The sequence below is a fragment of the Papilio machaon genome, chromosome 23 (assembly GCF_912999745.1).
Source record: "Papilio machaon chromosome 23, ilPapMach1.1, whole genome shotgun sequence".
Classification (NCBI taxonomy): Eukaryota; Metazoa; Arthropoda; class Insecta; order Lepidoptera; family Papilionidae; genus Papilio; species Papilio machaon.
The window spans coordinates 4854921-4870719 of record NC_060008.1 but is presented as its reverse complement, the minus strand read 5'-3'; the positions used below and the strand labels follow the sequence as shown (position 1 = coordinate 4870719).

The following is a 15799-nucleotide window of genomic DNA, read 5'->3' as shown; positions in this document are numbered from 1 at the left end:
TCCAACTATATGTAGGTTAAATATTAGGTCCTTACATATGAAATTGGCGTTTTTCGTACTGGCCAATTTAATCACGAATTTCTCCTCTTTGGTAAGGAATTCCAAATTCAAATTTGTACAGCTATAGACTCATGTATCTGTGGTTCGATGACCGTCATTCGTTTGTTTTTTTTCTTCTGTTTTTTTCTGTTTGCGTCACTCATTTTACAAAATGGAAAACTAAAAATATCGCATTATTTACGAGTACGAGTTCTACGGTGGCACTAGTGCTGCGGAAACGACTCGAAGGGTGAATGATGTGTATGGCGGTCGTGTTGCAAAAGAAAACACAGTTCGTTTTTGGTTCAACGTTTTCGTTCTGGAAATTTCGATCTGCAAAACAAGCCCCGTGGACGGCCTGAGACTCAAGTTGATAATGAAGAGTTGAAGGCTATTTTGGAAGCGGATCCATCGCAAACCACGTCCGAGTTAGCTGCAGGCTGCGATGTTAGTGATAAAACTGTTTTAATTCACTTGAAGCAAATTGGGAAGATTAAAAAGCTTGAAAGGTGGGTACCTCACGAATTGACTGAAGCAAACCGGCAAACGCGCGTCGACTGTTGCGTTACATTACTAAACCGGCACAATAATGAAGGTATTTTAAACCGAATCATTACCTGTGATGAAAAATGGGTTCTTTACGATAATCGGAAGCGCTCAGCGCAATGGTTGGATCCTGGCCAGCCAGCCAAATCCTGCCCCAAGCGAAAATTAACCCCAAAAAAGTTACTTGTAAGCGTTTGGTGGACTAGTGCCGGTATTGTTCATTACAGTTTTCTCAAATCTGGCCAGACTATTACGGCTGATGTCTATTGTCAGCAATTGCAAACCATGATGGAAAAGCTAGCGGCTAAACAACCTAGGCTGGTCAATCGCTCCACGCCACTGCTGCTTCACGACAACGCTAGACCACACACTGCGTAACAGACGGCTACTAAATTAGAAGAGCTTCAATTGGAAAGTCTAAGACATCCTCCGTACTCCCCGGACCTTGCTTCAACAGATTACCATTTTTTTCGAAATTTGGATAACTTCTTGCAAGGGAAAAAATTCAACTCCGATGGGGCAGTCCAAATCGTCTTCAAAGATTTTATTGATTCCCGTCCGACTGGTTTTTTTAGTAAAGGGATCAATGAACTACCTATGAGATGGCAAAAGTGCATAGAAAATAATGGTTCATACTTTGATTAATTAAATATATTATATTAAAAAATATTCGACTTTTTTTCCTCCCATACAAAACGCCAATTTCATATGTAAGGACCTACTATATTATTACTTTTTAAAAATATCTCATAATCTTACTAATATTATAAATACTAATGTTATTACGTTTTTTTAATTCTGCTCGGACGAAGTCGCGGGCGACAGCTTAGTGTTTTATAATTTTAAATTTAGTTCCATTAAATTTATGATTATAATAATGAGCCAGGACCGTCGAATTAGGTGATAATGTGACGGTCGTGGACAAGTGCTGGTTGATCCATCAAAAAAAAGTGAATGTCACTCAATCGTAAGAGAATCATCATCATCAGCTCACTATACGTCCCCACCGAGGGGCTCGGAGCCTACCCCAAGTTAGGGGTGACTAGACGATAGTCAACCACGCTGGCCAAGTGCGGGTTGGTTGACTTCACACATATCATTGAATTTCTTCTCAGAAAACTGCAGGTTGCATCACGATGTTTTCCTTCACCGTAAGAATATCGGATAAATGTACATATGTAAATCGAAAATCGAAAAACACATTGGTACATGGCGGGATTCCAACCCAGGACCTGCAGATTGCAAGTCACGTGCTTAACCCCTTAGCCACCGACGCTCATAAGAGATGCTCGTAAGAGAATAATTAATGTCAGATGCACATTATCCCTACTACAATATAGGTGTAAGACACAAATATTGGCAACCTTATGTTGGTCAAAGGTATATTTAATAGTGATAATGAGATTGTTGGTAGCAATTAATCAATTAAATCAAAACAATATGCTCCTTTCGATTCGCAAAAAGCATGACTTCACATGTTTATACTTTGATTAATTAAAACAACAATAAGTCATTATTATTGGTAAACATCACGTATGCAGTGTGGGTACGTGACCCGTACAGAGAGAGCATTCGTGACTCTTACTTACATAATTTAATGCTTGAATAGCGGAAAAAATATGTAATTGTATTACTTTACATCTGTAGCCATTTTGATAACATCTACGGATTATTGCCAAGATTAGATTCCTTTTTAAACCGTAATATCTGTTTTTGATTGGGACAGTCATCGTCCGTTCCTTGAGAAATTCAAAGAGTATTTCTTGATGTGTTTATTGATGCTTGAATGTAATTAATTCACTGTTTTGCTTTCTAAGTGGAGAATAGAGCTTTTCCCTTTTTGAGAGACCTTTCTCCTATTTTCTTCGACTTTTTAATACCTTTGTACAGTATACAGTAGTTGATTGACAATGTATCTACTTGGTTGAGAGTAATTTTTCACTTTTGAAACTTTAATGTAATCACTGTTTTTTTTAGCGGACAGGTTAATTATATATTTGTGTAACTGGATTTTTGGCAGCGGGAACTCACGATTAATTGATATTTATTACCAATCAAGACGTGAAAGAATATTAAAAAAATTATACAAAAATATGTTTTACGAGTCCTTGCCTAGCTCGGTTGGGTGACTAAACAATCTTAGACGTCACTAGTGCAATAGTTGAATGCAATCATTAAATGAGGATGTTATATAAAAATAATGTACATAACGCAGTTTACATTGGACACTTGTTATAACCGTCGTAGTGTTTATACAACTACACGTTATTTATCAAAACACATCTCCCGGCGGTGTTAGGTGACCTCATTTTGTAAACATATTTGCGGGGCTAGCTGAACGACTATAATAACACGAGATTAGTTTGATCGGGGTTCCTTGCAGCGAACTTTTAACATTATTTTAACTGTTAAAATATGCAAACAGATCCTTATTCCCTTAGTAAATGTATCACTCATGCAATTTTTAAATCAGTCTCATTCTAGGCCTACTTTGACAAAATATTACTCCTGATTCCTTAGTATCCTACGAAATGTAAGTGTACCTCTTTCTCAAAAATCTATAACGCATCTACAGTTTCTTTTGTGTTGGAACTTTGGTTGGTTGGTCATTTCGATGGGCGAGTGGCGATAATTACTTCGTTGTTTCCGTTGCTCGTTTACGCCCTTATCACGTAAAAATATATCTAAAACTTTCCTCCCCACTTGCCAAAGAATGTGTAGGATAATATGTTTATGTATCAAATCGTAAAAAATGCATAAGCCATCTGTTTTCTTGTCCATTCGTGTTATTTTTGACATATCCATTTACATTCACATGTAACGCACTATTTTGTCAAATGATGAGAGTGTGCACTCTCTCTCTCTCAGTGCATCGTTTCCTCACTCCTGAGGGTCGCGACCTCTCCTCTTGACCATCTCGCGAAGGGTGGTTCTCCACTCTGTGCGGTTATCGGCGATGTGGATGGCATTATGTATGCTGGAGTCGAATGCGTTGCATATTTGGTCAGTCCAGCGTATAGGGCACTATATACATGCAAATATAGAATCTAATTGGTAAAACAATTTATTTTAATCATCATCTCCCGGCCTTTTGACCTTTTTATAACAAATGGTGGCAAACGAGCAAACGGCTACCTGGAATCGCCGAAATAGCGAGGTGATCATTGCCCATAGACATCCGAAAATGCGATGCGTTGCCTACCTTTAAACAATGGAGAATGGGATGCACAGAAAGAGGATATTTCCCCTTCTTATGAGTACTCTCTTCCGCAAAATTCACTTCCCCTTCCCATCCTTTCCTAATAAGAAAAGGGTGGGAAAGAGGACTAAAATTAAGCCTCCGGCACCACACTCATCAGACGAAACGCGGAATTACTTCCATTTTACGACTGCCTTCTATGTGGTCGTGGTATTTTACCGGTCGATTCGGCCCATTCGTGCACCGAACAAATATTGTTATTGCGGGATCTACCACTGTTAAACTGTTAGTCCTTATCCCACTCACGTGAGGTTGGTCACAAACTTTTATAGACGTTAATGTTTGGCTTAATTTTACGGCCGGTCGCTTACTTGCGGAAAACAATATTTAAGATAAATAAATTAAAATTAATAACTTATTTAATAACAAATATAACGTCAATTTCTTTTTCTGTAGCATTATATTTTTTGATTATATTATTTATGAAAACGTATAATAAATATCGTTTTATCTGAAGGAGGCGACTACTTAATAGTTGAACTGTTGACCGTAGCTTTTGAATGTTTTACTAACGAAGATTTCAATGTTATCTGTTCTTAGATAAATAGACGCGGCTGCGAACATAGCCTAATATTTCTCTTTCAATAATATTAAGCATATTTCGTTATATTACATACAACTTTAAGGAATAATATACCGTATTTATGAATCACAACTTTGCTATGGAGAGAAAAGTACCTAAAAGTAAAAGGTTTAGTAGTTTTTGAATTTATTTGAGGATTCAAAAAGAACTTTATATTTATGTGATGACACGGAACTTCTTACATTTATGTTTAGATTAATATTTTTGGTGCTATTTAGCGAAGTCATAAAACTTTGCTTAGCTCTATATGTATATGTACAATGTACATATGTGTGCTAAGCTCGTCGCTTTATTTTAACAAACTGCTACGTGCCTAATTGTTGTTTTATTAAACTAAACAAACATTAACGACTTGAAAATGTTTAATCATCATTCCAATGAACCGAGATGCTCCATGCCTTTAATCACAGTAGGTACGTTGAGAAGTTAAATGTGTTAATACAATCCTTGGCCTTTTGTTTGCTAAATTCGTAGTTTTTACCCGACAATTCTAACGAATTAAGCATTTTTGAAGAACCGATTATGTTCTATCGACGGAATGATATAAAACTTTATAGAAGAAAGGAATTTATTCTACTTACAAGTTTGTTGGTTCGTGAGATACAGCTTGCATATACTTCTTTATTTTTTTTTCACATACTGCGCTGGCATAATGTATTAATGCAAACGCCTTGAATTATACTAACGACTATAAAAATCCGATTGTATTTTTCACGTATTATCTTCTTCCCTTAGGGTCCGGAGCCGGCACTGAACACGAGCCCGGGCGGTGCTGCCAAGCCGCCGCTACTCAACTCATTCGAGCTGGACCGCTGTCTGGACCGGTCAGTCTTATAACAAAATAATAAAGTTAAGCAGAAAAGTACGAACGCGCTTTTCTTGCCAAGAAGACCATATTAACCTTAGGATCTTGCATCCTTGAGTCCGTGGCACTCTGTCATAGAATCTTTGTGGGCTTCACCGCATACGTACTACTGGAGACCAGACTGATTTTCGCAGCCGGACGCCCAATATGATTAAGAGGGCCTTGATTAGGAACTAATCAAAATATTTGAAAGATTTTTTCTGCCTTTAATAATCTGACTAATTAGCAAGACCACAGTATTTAATATCAGCGCGAGAAAAAGGAAGAGGTAAGAGAGTACTTTTTTATGTTTCAGAGAGGAGTCGGGCAGGTGGGGCGACCCAGCCCGCCGGCGGCGGCGCAGTTCCCCTCCACGCCGCGCCTCGCCGCCGCGCGACCATGAGCCCCTCTCACTCGCCAGGGTAATGAATACTTCTGTATTTTCCATTACCTTTCTTTACTCTAATAAACTTCATAGTTATGGAAGTACATAGAACAAAATGCTTTGGCTTAGACGACAGCCGTTGGTAGCCAAGTATTTGCTTGTTTGAATTCTGCTAGCAGTTATCTTTTTTAACTAACAGGTGGGTACTTATATTTTTGTCAATAGTCTACTAATTTGGTTTACAGGCGTCAGCGCCTACTTCACCTACCGGGGGGTCGGCGCACTCTAGCCCGGCGCCGGTGTCACCATCCAGCGGCGCGGGGGCGCGGTCCCCAATGCCGTTGGTGGCACCAGACCTGCTTGCGATGCAGCTACTCGACCAGCACTCGCAACTGCAAGCGCTTATGAAGCAGCGTCTCTTTCATCAACACCATATGCAGAAACAGGTAACTTTTTTAAACTTTTTATTTCACTAGGCACGTGATTAAGAATAGTTCTAAAATGAAAAATAGTTTTAACGATGGATAATATTTAATTTTGTTGCCACAGCATATGACTTCGGAGGCAGCTAAGAGACAGCTGGAACAATCGCGGCTGCAGGACCAGATCAACCTGAATCTGCTTTCACAGTCGCATATGCAGCCGCCTGACTCTTCTCCGGGTGAGTTCTTTATTTGTTCTTCTATAGAGCAGGAGTAAACAATCGTTTTCATTTATTTATTTCCATCACTATAATGACTTTGCTGTCAGTAGGGCAATGTGTAAAAACGACTTGTTCCGCAGGATCGCTGCAGCAGCAGCTGGGCGCGCAGCAGCAGCAACTAGTGCAGCAACTGCAGGCGGTGCAGCGCCAGTATCTCATGCACGGCCCACTTTCCGTACCACCCAATGCACCACCAGGTTAAATTATTAACATCCAGTTATCTTTTAATTGAAACTTCTTAATAACTATAACGTGACATGTGAATTCTAATGTTACAGGTCTGATGCTGTGGGGTAGCGAGATGGAGGAACACCCATTGTTCGGGCGTGGAGTCTGCAAGTGGCCGGGCTGCGATGCACTTGCAGATGATTACCAAGCATTCCTCAAGTCAGTATCCTCATTTACAAATTTTTTCTTTCCATTATTTTGTGTAACCAACTCAATATACACAAGTTAAACTCCGCTTTCTGCAACAAATCACTGAGGATGGATATGAAGGATGATCTGGAGGATGACTGAGGATGGATCTTATAAATCAAAAGTCTAGTACTAAGTTGACGAAGACAGAGCAACAAAAACCAAGAACAAGACAACTTGCAGGCACCTGGAAGCAGCGCATACGCTGGACGACAGGTCAGCTGCGCAGGCACGTGTGCAGATGCAGGTGGTGGCCCAGCTGGAGCTTCAGCTGCGCCGCGAGCGCGACCGCCTCGCCGCCATGATGCGCCACTTGCATGCCGCTAGAGATACCCACCATAAGATGCCACACGGTATGACAAATGCACGACAAACATTTCACAGGTCACATTTTATATAAGTAACTTAACGTACCTAACCGTCACAAGTGTCATTTTTAATTTAAAAAATAATAGATAGATATTAAATGTATCGTTTAATCCTTAATTAATAATATAATTTATATATTAATTTATAATTATAATTTATAATATAATCCTTACTAATATCATAAATACGAAAATAACTCTGTCTGTCTGTCTCGCTTTCACGCCAAAACTCTTGAATTGATTGAAAATAAATTTGGTACACAGATAGTCTAGAACCTGAGGAAGGACATAAGCTACATTTTAACACGAAAAAGGGGTTGTATAGGGTCGAAAATGGGGGTGGAAATTTGTATGAAATTAACATTATTTTTACAGTTATAAGCTTGAAACTTATTTTTAAGGTTAATTTGATTTGAAGGTATCTTAAGAACGACTCAACGTATCTTGATGAAATTTGTCTCAAATGTAGAATATAGTCTGTAAGAACACATGTGTTACTTTTTAAATGCCGTGTGGACTGAGTCGCGGGCATAATTAGTCTTCTATAACGATGTTATGAAATTATAATTCACCTATGATATTTTATTTTTAAGGTAGCGCGAGTGAGGGCGCTTCACCCGGACCTGTACGGCGACGCGTCTCTGATAAATCTGGCGTCGCAATTGCTGGTGGTAAGTTTTTAACAATAACTTTATTATTTCTTTATGATCTAATAAGATAAACTTTACAATAAAATCTATGTCTATTATTAAGGTCTGCCTTATATGCTCGAAAGAGCTGGATTAGATGTTCAACAAGGTAATAAATACACAACTGTATACACATCTAGTTCTGGTTATATATTATCTTAACTTTTATATAATTACATTAATGATTTTTCTTATTTTGCAGAGATTCAACGCAACCGTGAGTTCTATAAGACAGCGGATGTACGGCCTCCGTTTACTTACGCTTCTCTTATTCGTCAGGTATGTATCCTTGATACAGGAAATATACGATAATTGTTCAGATTACATTTGATTTTATATAATACATGTTACAAATTAAAAAAAATCTCATACACAATAGAAAATCTTCACTGATCTTATATCTTGATAAATATCTTACCTTAATGATATAATAAACTAGCTTTTACCCGCGACTCCGTCCGCGCGGAATAAAAAATAGAAAACGGGGTAAAAATTATCCTATGTCCTTTTCCTGGTTCTAAGCTACCTGCCCACCAATTTTCAGTCAAATCGATTCAGCCGTTCTTGAGTTATAAATAGTGTAACTAACACAACTTTCTTTTATATATATAGAGATGTGAATTTTTGGATGTATAGATGGATGGATGTTTGTATGAAGATATCTCCAGAACGGCTAACAGATCTTGATGAAATTTAGCACAGATAGAACATAGTTTGAAAGAAGACATAGACTACATAGTTATTTTTTTATTCTATTATATATTTGAGAATAGTCTATTTCATAGTTTCTAAACAACAGCTTTGTTATCCTATGATTTACAAGATGACATCTAAAGTTATTAAATTTAATATTTTCAAAAAATCTACTAGTCTTCTAGTTATTTAAAAAAAAAACAAAAAAATGGGACCCATCTGCAAGCACTTCCTTTCGATTAAAATAATTTTTATTAAAATCGGACCACCAGGGGCGGAGATTCGCGGTAACACAAAAAAAAACAGTCGAATTGATAACCTCCTTCTTTTTGAAGTCGGCTAAAAACTACCAAATTAGTCTCTTATTTGGAAATATATTTTTCAGGCTATCATAGAATCTCCGGACAAACAACTGACTTTAAATGAAATCTACAACTGGTTCCAAAGCACCTTCTGCTATTTCCGACGAAATGCAGCTACTTGGAAGGTGAGTTATACTTTGTCTGCTTTTTAGATCTTAAAAATTGTCTAATTTAATGAATATCTTTCGATTATGCTATGTGTAATTTTTACATGATGGAGAAATATTAAGGTAATTTAAGGTTTTTAAGCTTCTTCGTTATACGGGATCGGAATATTTTAATATTTGTTTGACAGAATCCAAGTGAGAGTAAGATGAGGTTTAGAATTCTTGAGTATTTGGAATTAATGTGAATGTTTCTTAAAATTATTATAGTAAATCTATTTTCAAGAGACTACAAATTGAATAAACATTTTTGGGAGTCTCTTTTTCTATCATAAAATTAACTATGTTGTAATAAAAGATAGTATTTTTAGGGTATATTAAAATTTCATATAAATTTCATCATGAGATTGAATGTGGATGGCTACAAAGGTAGAGGAAGACCAAAGAAAGTATGGATGGATTGTGTGAAAGAGGATATGCGTAAGAAGGGGGTAAATTCAGATATGACGGCTGATAGAGATGTATGAAGGAGTACATACTGTACCGACCCTTCATCGGGATAAGGGTGATGATGATTAAAATTTCATATATCAAGTAAGGGTAGGTTTAAATTATACATAAATAATCATTATCGGGAACAAAATAAAAACATGAGAGAGCGTGAACAAACAGAACGCGGTGCGTCACAACTTGTCGCTGCACAAATGCTTCATGCGCGTCGAGAACGTGAAGGGAGCTGTGTGGACAGTCGACGAGGTGGAGTTCTACAAGCGACGGCCGCAGCGAGCCGCGCACGCGCCCGCACTGCACGCGGGGTACGGCCCCACGAGGGACTACAACAATGCATTTCAAATTTACACACTTTCATAGGACACTGTTACACAGTACACGATTTCATAGGATATTCTTACACATTACACATTTACTCAGAACACAGTACACACTTATAATAGGTATACAAGCACACATAATATTCTTACACATTACACATTTACTCAGAACACAGTACACACTTACACATTACACATTTACTCAGAACACAGTACACACTTACACTAGATATACCAGCACACATAATGGAATGGTAATGAAAATCACAATTACTTTACACTGACTTACACTCGACAAACTTACACAGTACACAGTTACACACTTAATGCAATGGTAACTAATGTTACAATTACGCTTGACCTACTAACCCTGGATATGTTTACAATGGATTCACCTACACTGGGTAAACACATAATGCACGGTCGTTAACATCAAAATTACGCTGGACTCACTTACATAATGCATTGATTACTAATAGCATAATTACACTGGACATCCTTACACTTTACATCAATACACGAACTTACAAGGGAAAAGCAGTACACATAACTTCGACATACACTAGACTCACGATTGATGCATCCTTAAGACAAACGCACACAGTACACAATAACACTGAGATTGCCCAATGAACATGTGTACATACAGGACACGCAATTAATGTACCCCTAAACTCTTGATACATACTTGAACTAAATACATTGGACACGTGTAAACTTAACACACTAACACATGACATTCATTCTCAATTTTTTAAATATTATCTCAAATTAACATACGACACATTTAATTTATTTCTTGGACAATTTAAAAAGTTTTATCAGTTATCACCAAAGTAACTAATAGTGCACTTAGTGATATTAATATATCTGTCTCAGTTTTTACAATATTTTTTTACATATTTAACATTTCATATTCGTAATAATAACTTTTAACACTTTTGATGCTCTTACTCGACTTTACTAGACACAATAAGAACACATTCAATACAAAATATAATAAAAATATTGCACATTTGTTGCACATATTTAATTAAATCTGAGAAAGAATACTATAATTATTAATTACATAATTTACTACGAGAATATCTAATACATATTGTACCCTACTCTGAATTTACACTGAACCTACTCTAAATTTACATTCAACCTACTCTAAATTTACATTCAACCTACTCTAAAATTACATTCAACCTACTCTAAATTTACATTCAACCTACTCTAAATTTACATTCAGCATACTCTAAAATTACTTTCAACCTACTCTAAATTTACATTCAATCTACTCTAAATTTACAATGAACTACACTGAATGATTTTCTTCATTATGGATTTTCTACTCACACATATCACTAACACGATTTATTATATTTCATCTACACTTGTACCAACATTATTAATATCCTCTTTTAAATATTTTCTATCTAATCTAGACATTGTGCCCTAACTCTTATTGTGTAAATAAACGTTTTTATCTCGTTTCAGATTTTTGAATTTTGTAATTATTTGTGTAGTGAATTTTTGAATCTGATTTGTAAGCGACGTCACCACCGGCGGCCATTTTGATCAGTGCCGTGTTGACGTCGCGCATTGTGGGGTCTTGTTATCGTATTTAGGTCTCGTTTATTGTGTGTGTTCGTGGATTTCAGCGCAACGGTGAATAACGTTTTTTCTCGCTTGCCTATTAACCTAGCTCCTATCTTCCGATTCCATTGGGGTTATCTCTTCTTGGGCGATCCCTGCATGATGGTATTTAACGCGATCTCCACGACGATCTTGATGTGCTTCCATCGTTCGAACGATTGGAGCACATCTGTTGGGATAATCGATAAGTTAATCGATGATTGAATTTCAGATCGATTTTTGAATCGAGTTGTTATTAAGTGTTGCTAAAGGGAGATGAATTGTAGAATGCGATCCGGACGAACCTATCGCTGCACAAATGTTTCGTGCGCTACGAGGACGACTTCGGCTCGTTCTGGATGGTGGACGACGCGGAGTTTGTGAAGCGACGGCACCTGAGCAGGGGCCGGCCGCGCAAGTATGAACCCGCGCAGGGGCCAAACGCCACCCAACAGTAAGGGTCCAACGATGCAGCATTGCCGCGAACGTCCAACGAATCTCATTTATTATATCTGGACTAAATAACTTTAACGGACCATTCTTAAAACTGTGCGAATCTTCAACAATTTTTCAAATACGTAAACGATCATCAACATTGTTGTAAAATACGTTGTTTTGTAAATTAAAGTTTCGGTATTATACAAAAATACATCTACCCGCATTATTTTATAAATTTAAAAGTTGATTGATATTTTGAATCGTTGGACGATCGTGTCCAAAAAATAGTTTAAATGTTTGTGAATCATTCGGAATGAACCAAAAATTATATCAATTTGAAAAAAAAAGATCAAATATAAAAATTATACGAATAATTTTTGGTTTTGTTTTTTTAAATTAGATCGATGTTTCTGACCATAATGTCAAGTGTATCATTGTGTAAGCTTAGATAATATATATTCAATTTGTCATGTTAGTTTGTAACTAGTTGAACACGTGAATATAATATAATATAGTAAGTTATACTATGTGTACTTATGTTTCTTTGAATATATCAAAGGTAATCTTCTAAAGCACATATGTCTTCCATCTTACAGATATAAAAGTGTTAACTTTATTTAACAGAATTATTCTATGAATATTTTTTTTCAGTCCAAGAATCGTACTTATTTTTTTCTTCGTTGGTAGTCTTTACAATATTAATTGTTTTTCAAGAAATTATAATTCTGCTTATCTCTAACAAATACTTTTACCAAACGTTATTGAACTGTATTCAAAAGTTTGGAAAAAATGAAGTAATTCCGGTGAAATTATACAAAATGTCAATGAAACCTAAGTACATTTTAGTATTCTAGACTTCTAGAGTGCGAAGCTATAACCTAATTGTTTTGCTATAGTTTTTAACATCACTGTTCTACCGAATTCTAATATTTAAGCTTAATTCGTAATATGTTGCTAATGTAATACGATGATATATTTTGTTTTGTATGACGATACGAGAAATTAAATTGGGAAGACGTGTATGTTTGTTTACAATGGTAAACTGCATGTTGCATTTAAAAAGATTGTAAAGAAGGATCGTCGTTGGACACCCAAGTAAGAGTTAAAAGATCTTTCATCTTTTCCCCAACTTTATCTTTTGCATGTTCAATCCCATCTTCAGGTGAGTGGTCCCGCTTTTTACGCTTCGCTCTTGCATTTCCGTCGCATGTTAGTGTTTAACTTTTTTTATCTTTTTCATATGCTTGCCTTTTTTATCTATTTTTTTTTATTCTATTTACCTTTTTTATCTTTTCAAACACCCAACACGATGCAACTTTTTAAACTCTATTACAAATTAATTGGATATATTTATAAACCAAATTTGACACTATACAAATTTAACACAAACAAAAAACACTATTTATTATTTTTTTAAAACATACAGAAGATGTCTGGGGTATGATTTTACTTTTTTTAACACGATGTAAAATTTACATTTTCCAAATTAAAATATTTTTACATTGTAACTTTAATTGTAACATTTGAAAAAAAAAAGATTACCCAGAATTCAATGTTTTAAAGTATTATTTATATGTTACGTGTAATTTTGAATACTTCATAGTACAACTGTTGGCAGGTTCATGGGTGCTCAGAGCCCCCCGATCATGACCAGCCCTCATGGATACAGCGAGGCGTTGAAACGTAACCTTCAGGTAAAGTTACATTACTTTAATTTTTTAAATGAGGATTTTATTATTTAACTAGCTTTTACCTGCGACTCCGTCCGCGCGGAATAAAAAAAAATAGGAAACAAGGTAAAAATCCTATGTCCGTTTCCTGGTTCTAAGCTACCTGCCCACCAATTTTCAGTCAAATCGATTCAGCCGTTCTTGAGTTATAAATAGTGTAACTAACACGACTTTCTTTTATATATATAGATTTTTATTTTTAAATGTGACAAGAAAATATAAAGTTAAAAATGTGTATATCAAAGGAAGTTTGAAAGTAACGCCAGTTATCAAGAAATTGAGGAGCAGAAGGTTAGCGTGGTTTGGACATGTTGTGTGGAGGGATAATGTTCATATAAACAAAAAAGTAAGATTGAATGTGGATGGCTATAAAGCTAGAAGAAGACCAAAGAAAGTATGGATGGATTGTATGAACGAGGATATGCGTAAGAAGGGGGTAAATTCAGATATAACGGCTGATAGAGATGTATGGAGGAGTACATACTGTGCCTACCCTACATAGGGATAAGGGCAGGTTGATGATGATTTTGTAAATTTTCCGATATAATTTCTTATAATATCCATAAAATTTATTTAAAAGTTATCTTCTTCGATTCAACTGTCATGAATTGCCTAATTCATTAAGTATAGAGATTTGATCGGTTTTTATATTTTAGCTATAAATGAATTACCTAGTTTAATTTGATAAGTACCTAATCTTTAAATTTCTTATCAGGGCATGATGGAAGATTGCAACTTGTCCTACATTTCTGGTGAGGACCATATGATGCAACCAGAGGAATATCCTTCTTCTCATGATGATTACAGGTATTAAATTCAGACTTTTCAGGAGCAAATAATGTAATATTTTATTTTACAATTATTTAACGATTTATGTATCTTAAGACATCCGAAAATCCTACATTATAAATATATTTGTTAGGTTAGGGCCTAATTTTGACTGATTTTTCGCAAATGAAGGCAGAACGATAAGAAATGTGTATAATTAAAGCTATAGTTAATGTCTGTATGAATTTACGTGTAGTCGTCCTCCAATGATGAATGGCTACGGAGGCGGCAGCAGCCACGACAAAGCAGAAGATCTGAGTGGTGGTGATGTGCAAGATGTCAAGCCAAATATATACGCTCTAAAGAATGAGATGCAAGCCTCTGATTATTCTAACAAAGGTAATATATATTGATTTCAATTGCAGATTCATTAATTGAACATAATAAAAAATAAAAAAGATTTAAATTTAACCGATAGTTTTATCGATAGCGTGATTTACATTGACTTTAACGCCATCTATGAATACTTTCTGTAATGTCAACATTAAAAATATTACTGATACTAAAAAAAAGAGATTGGATATGAACCATAGATATTGTTCCACAGATTATACCAACCATAAAGAGTCTTCAAGCAATCGTAATGAGCCGAGTCCTTATGAGGATTACACGCGTTCTGATGATAGATACAGACCTTCTATGTCACATGTAAAAGATGAAGCTGAGAACCTCTCGCTTAATGAACAAAGATCTGACAAGTAAAACTGAGAGAATAGCACTTTGTGCTTTAACGCGCTCTCTAACAACGAAAGTGAATAAAACGACGAACTTATAAAGAGCAATACGATGCTTGAACTTTATTTTAACTAGTTTATTAACTAATATGTTTTTTTCTTTCCGCGTAGAAATTAGCTTTCTATAATCACAGTATGTAATACTTCTACGGGTGTATTTTCGATTTAGTATAGTTCATGTGTTCAGGAGGAAAAAATTAAGATTAGTGGAATGTAGATTTTATTATAAAATTTGATTTAAATAGCCCGGTTTAACGGGACATTTTCTAGTATTATAGCTTGTACCTATGTTATTTTTTTTTGCGTTAGTGTTTATTTTTAGGAAGAATTTCGAATTGTTAGTTATAGAGTAAGTTTGTCGTAGGAAGGGTCGGTTGGTCCTTCGACCTTTAAAGGTCCATATCAATATTTAATCATTTGTATAAATTATTAAGAACAATAAGTAGTTTTACTTGTTTACAATATGGTACATAAGTTAATACGCAAAGCGTTATGTTTCATTTCAGGCAGTTCGTTGTTATTATCTACTTATTTAAAAGCAAATCGATTTTTGATTTTTTTTTTCATAGATCTCAATATTACACATCTGTGCTACTCACAATATAGGGTTGTCACGTCATAAGT

At 35.7% G+C, this 15799-nt stretch overlaps 1 protein-coding gene across 2 annotated transcripts in view; it reads left to right on the top strand.

Moving 5' to 3' along the window:
- The window catches only part of LOC106716921 (forkhead box protein P1), a 56720-nt gene extending 40921 nt beyond the window's left edge, over nt 1-15799 (top strand). For both annotated transcript variants that reach the window (XM_014510591.2, XM_045683856.1), the window contains 15 exons: nt 5163-5251; nt 5588-5693; nt 5902-6102; nt 6206-6317; nt 6440-6556; nt 6638-6746; nt 6960-7129; nt 7738-7815; nt 8036-8112; nt 8912-9013; nt 9665-9807; nt 13502-13577; nt 14329-14420; nt 14638-14780; nt 14989-15799. In XM_014510591.2, coding sequence (XP_014366077.1) covers nt 5163-5251; nt 5588-5693; nt 5902-6102; nt 6206-6317; nt 6440-6556; nt 6638-6746; nt 6960-7129; nt 7738-7815; nt 8036-8112; nt 8912-9013; nt 9665-9807; nt 13502-13577; nt 14329-14420; nt 14638-14780; nt 14989-15143 — 1770 coding nt within the window. In that variant the 3' untranslated portion in view covers nt 15144-15799. The remainder of the gene's footprint in view (nt 1-5162; nt 5252-5587; nt 5694-5901; nt 6103-6205; nt 6318-6439; nt 6557-6637; nt 6747-6959; nt 7130-7737; nt 7816-8035; nt 8113-8911; nt 9014-9664; nt 9808-13501; nt 13578-14328; nt 14421-14637; nt 14781-14988) is intronic.